Below are 7788 nucleotides of genomic sequence, written 5' to 3' on the forward strand. Positions count from 1 at the left end.
CCTGTCACCCTCACAACCCCATAATTCCCTCCTGTGACCCCCAATAATCCCCCTGCGACCGCTGTAACATCCGTAATTCCCTGCTGTGACTGGCCGTAGACCCCCATGACCCCTAAACCCCACTGTCCCCTCCTGTAACCCCTCAGAGTCCCCTCTCACACCCCGTAATCTCTTGCTGTAACCCCACGTAACCCTGCCGTGATCCCCATCCCTCCCCATGATCCCTACCCTGGCCCATGACTGAGCCCCCTGGTCCCACCATGCCCTTCCTGGTACGACCTCCATGTAGCAACAATTATTCCCCCTGCTGCCCCCTTCCTGGCTGCCCACCACGAGCCCCTGGGAAACGGGGTGGCTGAACCCCATCCAGTGGGATGCCCTGAGCCCCCCCCGTGCCCTGTCGGCCACCCCAGCACCAGCTGGGCATGGGGCAGTGGGCTGAGACAGGGACAGAGACTCAGTGGGGAGCACCCAGAAGCCCAGCAAAGCAGAGGGACACTCCATTGGGAAGGCCAGCCTCTCCTGCCCCTGCTGGACCTCCCACCCTGCTCCCCATCAGCTGGAGGATGGACACTGGGCCATTGGTCACATTAGAGACATTTACTGCTGGAGACATCTCCTGTGCTTCTGCTGGCAGCTCCCGGCATCCTCTTGCCAGGCCCTGATGCTGGGTGCCAGCAGCTCGTCTTCCACCCGAGTCAATTTGACAGATGCAGAAACTCCTCATCCTCTGCAAGCGGAGAGACACACGGGGTGACAGGCAGACCCGCAGACCCCCTTGTCTCCCCATGGACAGATAGTGATGTCTGATACTTCCCACTTTGTCCTTGCTCTCAGTGATGGTGAGAAGTGGTCCAGACCCTCCGTGTACACCCATGCTGCCCTGGAATGTCACTTCGTGTCCCACCACCCGCCACAGTGGCATTAATGAACTTTATATTGGTGACAGGGATGGGCTCTGCCCTAAGACACATTGCTCTAGCCCCATTTCCCATCTGTAGAGGCATGGTGAACCCCCAGCTCCTGCCCCACTGGAAACAGGCTTGCTCAAGGCTGTCTGTGGTTGAAGACCCCTGAGCTTGCCCCTCTCTGCAGGAAGATTTCCTCCTCCACACTCCTGAAAACCTGCTTGTCCATGCATCCCAAGGGCTGAGCGGTGCTTGTTGTGTCTCTCAAGGAGGTTCAATATGGAACCCCTGCGCTGACAAGAACTGGAGGGTCTGTGAGGCATTGCACAGAGGGTACGCCCCCGGCGGGGAACCCAGTTTGGTCCTTATTTGGTGTCAGGGTCCCTACTGCCCCCCCATATCTTTCAACCACTCTTCCCTCGCTGGGGATCCTGCCCAGGGGCTGTCACCTCCACTGCTCCCCACTGCACCCCAGCCTGCTTAGGGCTGTTCCCCCTTTTATCAAGACTGTTTTGAAATTCAGTTGTGGCCTCAGTACATCTGCAGCCTATGTGTACCCTGCTGTGTGATACTGTCTGTAGATTAATGACCATATATCTCAGTCCATCAGTGTCCTCAACTCAGGACAGACCCACCCCAGGCACAGTGCAGACCCATCCCAGACCCATCCTGGACCCATAACAAACCCATCCTAGGTTTATTCTAGATCCAGGATAGACCCATCCTGGACCCATACAGACCCAGGACAGACCCATCCCAAAGCCATCCCAGATCCAGGACAGCCTCATCCCAGAGCCATCCTGGACCCAGAACATCCCAGACTTATCCAGGACCCAGGACAGACCCATCCTGAATCCACCCAGATCCAGGACAGCCGTGTCCCAACCCTGGGCAGACCCAGCACACTCAGGCCCAGCCCGGAGCAGGACAGGAGATGGCACAGGCTGCTGCCCTGGCTTCCCCGGCACAGCGTGGCACGGTGCAGGCAGGGTTGCAGGCAGGGTGCAGGCAGGGTGCGAGTACCTGCCAGCGGAGGAGCCCCGCAGTACTCCTTGCACTCCTTCTCTGAGTAGAACTGGTTCCCGTTGCCCTTGCAGCCTCCATAGCTGAACGTGATGCACTTGCCCTGAGCAGCGTCAAAGGCCCAGCGTGTCATTGGCTTCTGGCAGGGACCCTGGATGATGGGCAGCCTGCAGGCAGCTGAGGGGACAGGGGGCTGCTCTGAGGGCAGGGACTTCAGGGCCCCCACACCTCCCAGGTGGATGCCGGACACATGGGATTCGAGGCCACTCTCAGATCCCCTCTGATGCCTCAGCAAAGGCACCTCCCGCACCCCACCGGGATGTCTCCTGGTTGCCCCACTCACCCTCTGTCCGGCACGCCTGCAGGCATTCCTTCTCCGAGTAGAAGTTGTTGCCGTTGCCCAGACAGCCGCCGTAGAGGAAGGTTTCACAGGCCATGGAGGAGGAGTTGTAGAAAAAGCGGGAGAGCATCCCGCTGCAGGGCCCAGGGTCCCGGCTCAGCCGGCACGAGTCTGCGGACGAGTGCGGCATGAGCCATCACAGTCAAATGGGGATGCGGGGCAGGGGGATGCCCGATGCAGTCCCCTCCCCTGGGACATACCTTCCTTATTGCTGAGGTAAGGGGGCAGGGGTCCTGCGGCCGAGCCCTCCTCAGGGGGCAGGACTGCTCTCCGCGCCCTCTGCACAGGGAAGAATGCACAGAGCTGCCGTCAGCCGCTGCCCATAGGACCTGCTGCCCACCCCATCACCCCTGGACCCCTGCTGCCCCCAGGATGGGCTATGTTGGGGGCAACTGTGCTGGGTGCTGCAGCCTGTGCAGGCTCCAGTCCTCCTCAGTGCTACCAGCACTTGATCTTGGGTCAACAGGCTGTGATCCCTCTCCACCTCACGGTCTTCCCAGCCCTGGACTCATCCTGGGTGGGCGCCAGGATTGTGTACTTTGCATAAAGACACCCAAAGTGCCCCGGTCATGCCCTGTGCTGGGGACACGTCTCTGGTCTTGCTGGTGCAAGGTGGTGTGTTACCTGCTCTCGAGTCAACTGGGTTGTTTCTCCTATGAAAGTCCAAAAAAAAACTAAACTCAACCCTGCGAGATCAGGAGGTGCTGGGTGATGGTTGCCGAAGGATCAGTGGGGTGCTGAGCTGCCTGCCCATCCCTGGAGGGGGGGGGGTCCACAGCCTGACTGGAGCACCCACAGCCAGGCAAGGAGCAAGGAGGCTTGGCATGCGGCAACTTTCACCCCGTCAAAAAATCAGAGTAGGAAAGGATCATTGCCTTCCACTTGGAAAGGAGCCCTGCTGCCCACCTGGTCCCCGGGACCCTCACCCTGCAGCCTGTGCAAAGCCCATCAGCAGAGATGATCTCCCAGGGCAGTCAGCAGAGCCACTGCCCAAATAATGTGTCCTGCCCACAGAGCCTGGTCCCCAGACACCAGGTCTCCAGTAGGTTTGGCTTGGAGGGGATGTCTCCAGCCTTGATCCATCTCAGGTCCTGGGCTGGGCCACTCACCACAGAGGCAGTTGCAGTCTCCTGAGGAACGCATTCACCTGGCCCAGATGACAGGATAAATCAGCAGCGTGACAAACTCATCTCACTGTGGTCCTGCACCATGCACACACAGGACCCCAAGAAAGGAGACGCCCTCCCAGTTTCACCCCAACATTCTTCCCACTTGCTGCTTTCCACCTTCCACTTGCAGGAACATCACCCTAAAATCCCCACATCCACCTGCATTGTGCTAGCACCTCCTGAACCCCAGGATGAGCAAGGAGCTCCTCAGGTTCTGGGAGCACTCAGTCATTGGGAGCAGTCAGGAGTTTCCCTGGGTGTCCTGTGCCCTTGTCCCAGTACAGCATTGTGGGGTGCATTGACCTGACAGCCCAGCAAGGACTGCACTGACTGAAAGCTGGTGGAAGCCTAGCTGATACATGGCCTTGTGTCTTTCCCATGCTATCCTACCAAAGCCCTTATCTCTCCTCCCTCCACCCTGACCGTCCCCCCTTCTCCCCAGCCTTGCACCCCAGTGTTCTGGCATCCCAGGGAGACAGGCAGTGGGAGAGGCATGTGCCTCGTGGCGGGTTACCTCTGTTGGCCAGAATGAAGATTGAGTCTGCGGGGATGCCCATCTCTAGAGCCAGTTGCTGGAAAGACTCGATGAGGTCCTCCCGCAGCTCTGGGTTCCTCCCTGTGCAGGGGAACAGGCTGTAAGCAGGGTTGGCATGGGAGGGGGCCGACATGGAGTCCCACAACCACCCACCGACCTGCAGAGCTCAGGCAGCTACAGGCAAGCCTGGTACCAGCCTCCTGGTCCTACCCAACCTGTCCTCCATTATTCTTGACCAGCCTTGACTAAGGGCTTGGACAAAGTGGTTTTGATGTTTCTCAATCATGAAAGACGTCATCTCCTGCCACTTCAGGGCCTGGGTTTCTTCCAAGAAGATATTGCCACCTTCATCCCACACAACAGGCTGGTTTGGACATTCATTGTGTGATGTGGCTCTGAGCTGAGCCGTAAGACTAAATGTCTGCAGTGCTGAAGATGAGCTGTTCCAAGGCACCACTTACAAAGCCATGGTCAGGTTCTTTGAGGCCAAGGGACCCGAGGGACCCTTGGGTGGTGTTTCTGAGCTGCAGTGGTCTACTCCAAAGCCTGCTTGCCCAAAAGTGCCATAGCCAGACATACCATACAGCTTCAGGGTAGTGCTTGGGCCAAAATTACTTTTCTTCTTCATCAGAATGACAGCATATTCCTCATAATTGGTGCGGAGCACATAGGACTGGATAGACACATCCCATTCTGGTGAGACAGGGACACAGGGGACATCATTCCTGCCCCTCAGGGAGAAACAGGGCAGTGTAAGACAATCCCAAAGATGGGGACCAAAATCAGGCAGCTAATTCAAGAAAATAGCTGATTTTTGTGAAGCAGACTCTGATACCACCCTGACTCCCTTCAGGCTCACCAACCTCTTCTTAGTCAAGGGAATTGGAAAGCAAGGGCTGCAGATAACTGAGATACCACCAACGCTCCTGAAACGTGACTGGTGGGAGCCTGCCCCATCTTGGGACCTTGGGGACAGGAGGGATCTGCTGGAACATCTCATAGTCCCCTGCCTATGCAGGGATAGTGGTTGGACAGCCCCTTTCCCCAAACTTCACTCCATACTTTGGCTGAAAATGACCCAAACTGTGGAGTGGCTTCTGAGCCCTGCCCTCCTGAACCCCTTCCCCAACTCCCAGCTGTGCCTGGCACTGGTTCCCATCACCCAGGCACGCTGCAGCTCTTGGGGACGAGCAGGTCGGCAGCGAGTCCAACTTACTGGAGTTATAGTAGGTGTATTTGCCAGGGGTGCTGGTTTTCTGGTACTGTCCCGAGACGTGTGTGCAGTCACCTTGCCTGGAGGGAGGAGGAGAACAAGCACCTGCTTGGAGCGATCGTTTTTCCTGTTTATCGCACAAAAATCATGCCTGGGGCACCAAGGCCATGGCACAGGACCCCTGAAATCCCCCTGCTCAAGGCATTGGGTGTAGAGCGTTGGGTAGAGCCCAATCCAGCCCCTCCTCTGGGCTCTGATGCCAGCCCGAGCAAACGACCCCCATGTCTTGCCCCAGCCCCTGGCAGACGCAGCACCTCTGGGTGAGGTGGCTTTGAGAGAGGCTCGAGTATCCATGGCAGTGCCCCATACCGCAGCCTGGTGCTGGAGGTGCTGATCTGGTCGGTGCTGGGGCCAGGGCCCAGCACCAGTGTGCCCATGCTGAACTTCTCCTTGTAGTTCTTCATCCATTTGCAGGTTGTGCCAATGGCGATGTCGTACCACTTCCCATACATCTGCGGGGAGAAGGAAGGGACATCTCCACCACAAGCCCTCTCTACTTAGGTGGGGCATCTCCTGGTTTTCTGCAGAGCTGAAATATTCCTGGCCCAGAGAGCAACTGCAGGGTGATGGTGCAGGGTGCCGAAGCCAGAGCTGCCTCAGGATTTGGAAAGCGGATCAGCACCGAGCAGGATTTTTCCGGGTCCCCTGCCCACCAGGCAGGGCTGGAGGCATCAGACTGGCATCCTCCCATGTATCTCAGGGGACCCCAGTGCCAGGCACACATGAGGGGCTGTGCAGAGCCTGGCAGGGGACAGGGCTGCCTGCTGGACATCTCCAAGGCACTCTGCATCCCACATGAATCCTGCATGTTGGAGCTGCCTGCAGGCATGCTGGGGCAGATCAACAGACATCTCACGAGATCCATCTGCCCCAGCTATTGGGGCTCCAGCTGCCCTGCCAAGGTGTTTGCCAGGGTGAGGCCATCCCGAAGGCCAGTGCTGGCCAGGTGGCACCCCCTGACCAGCACCCAGGGAGGGCCATGCTGCCAATGCCTGTCCCGCACAGCCTGATGTAGGCATGGGTAATACCTCCCTGCTTTCTGGAGGAGACAGAAATAAAGCTTTCCCCTATCCCTTCTGCCCCCAGAGACCGCAAGCCGCCATTACCCGCTCAGCCTCAAAATTCTCTTGCACTTGGATATCCTCATCCTGGTCCCTGACGGGGGTCCCACTGGCCACAGCGAAGAGGAGAAGGGGAAGGAGACCCCAAAACATCGTGGCTGGTGGCTTCTGAGTGCCGCTGAACTGCAGCACACCCACGGGATCCTGGACTCTGTGCTGTCCCCACTGCGCAGCAGCATGACCTTCAGACCGCAGCCAATGGGGCCAGCCAGCTCAGCTGGGGGGCCTGCCAAAGGGGGACGTGGGGCAGCTGGTGGCCCTGCACGGCCCCAGCCCTGTGGTCCCAGGGCTCATAGCTGCCCTCGGCAGTGGTGGGGATTTGCAGAGAGCTGACGTAGGTGCAGGAGGGGAGATGAGCATCCACCTGTGGCACCAGGCTGAGGTCCTCACCCTGCCCTGTTCCTACACCACTGCTTCACCCAGATGTGGGAGCAGGACCTGCCCGTCTCCTTTATTCTACCTTGGGACTCATATTCCTGCTCTGGCATTCTGCTAAGAGCCCTGATGGTGCCCCCAGCCCTGGTGGACCAGTCTGACCCTGCAGAGAGCAGAGGAGAGGACCGAGGGGTCCCCAGTGTTCACCCCAGGCTGACTAACCCTGGCCAGTGTCTATAGGGAGCAGAGCTCGTGCTGCCTGCTCCCCTTCTGGACCCCCTTCCCAGGGGGTCCCAAGCTGGTGGCCAATGCCCAGGAGTTGTCCGGTTGTCACCCACCCCACAGCCGAGGGTTCCTGGGCCTGGCAGGAGTGGGAGGCGTGGGGCATGCTGTCCCTCCCCACCACTGTTTGCCTTTGCAGGATGATTAACTGAAACCAAACAGCCCGAGGGAAATGGCAAACAGAGCAAAGGGCAGGAGCCCCTCTCTGGGCTGGCCCCCGGCCCAATATTTACAGAGAAGGGCTGGAGCCGGAGGCACGCTTGCAGGAGCCGGCCGGACTTTCACCCCTCCTCTGCACCATGGGCCACCGACGGGCCCTTTGCGTAGGACGGATGGATGTGCTGCCCGGCCAGCATGGGCTGCCGGGGAAGCAGCGGTCCAGGCAGGGACAGCCACAGCATCTCATCACACATGTCTTTATGCCACACCTAGGGCGTCGTCGGGAGCAAGGGGGACCTTTAGATGTGGGGCAGAGACTCCTTTAATGAGCCCACCTCATTAAACTGCCCTGTGCCTCTCTCTCTCTGGAGGTGCCCCGTCGGTCCAGAAGCAGCCCTGAGCTCCAGCCCCCCGAGCTGGGGCTGCGGGAGGACGGGGTTGGCCAGGGGGTCCCTCCCCGCGCAGGGGTCCCCGCTGCCCCCGGCCCCTCCAGCGCTAGGTGGCAGCCGGCGGTAAGGAATGACAGCGCGGCCCCGCTCCCGG

At 59.2% G+C, this 7788-nt stretch overlaps 1 protein-coding gene across 1 annotated transcript; it reads right to left on the bottom strand.

Moving 5' to 3' along the window:
* Positions 1-698: 698 nt before the first annotated feature.
* On the bottom strand, positions 699-6555 carry AMBP (alpha-1-microglobulin/bikunin precursor). Its single transcript, XM_009890271.1, has 10 exons — positions 6415-6555; positions 5618-5760; positions 5252-5328; positions 4615-4728; positions 4015-4116; positions 3441-3478; positions 2532-2610; positions 2275-2442; positions 1932-2108; positions 699-730 (listed from the first exon to the last, which is right to left on the bottom strand). Exons 1-10 carry the CDS (start codon positions 6520-6522, stop codon positions 699-701), a joined length of 1038 nt encoding a protein of 345 aa, XP_009888573.1. The 5' UTR covers positions 6523-6555.
* Positions 6556-7788: the final 1233 nt, after the last annotated feature.

Source organism: Charadrius vociferus, unplaced genomic scaffold, assembly GCF_000708025.1.
Source record: "Charadrius vociferus isolate BGI_N301 unplaced genomic scaffold, ASM70802v2 scaffold398, whole genome shotgun sequence".
In the NCBI taxonomy this organism is placed as follows: domain Eukaryota; kingdom Metazoa; phylum Chordata; class Aves; order Charadriiformes; family Charadriidae; genus Charadrius; species Charadrius vociferus.

Bases quoted from the DNA above. Each gene is read 5' to 3' on its own strand.
- AMBP (XM_009890271.1), bottom strand. From the start codon at position 6,522: ATGTTTTGGGGTCTCCTTCCCCTTCTCCTCTTCGCTGTGGCCAGTGGG. The intron at 2,611-3,440 runs GTGAGTGGCCCA...TTCCCTGTGCAG, and splicing joins AGACTGCAACTGCCTCTGTG to AGGGCGCGGAGAGCAGTCCT. The intron at 2,443-2,531 runs GTATGTCCCAGG...ACTCGTCCGCAG, and splicing joins TTACCTCAGCAATAAGGAAG to ACTCGTGCCGGCTGAGCCGG.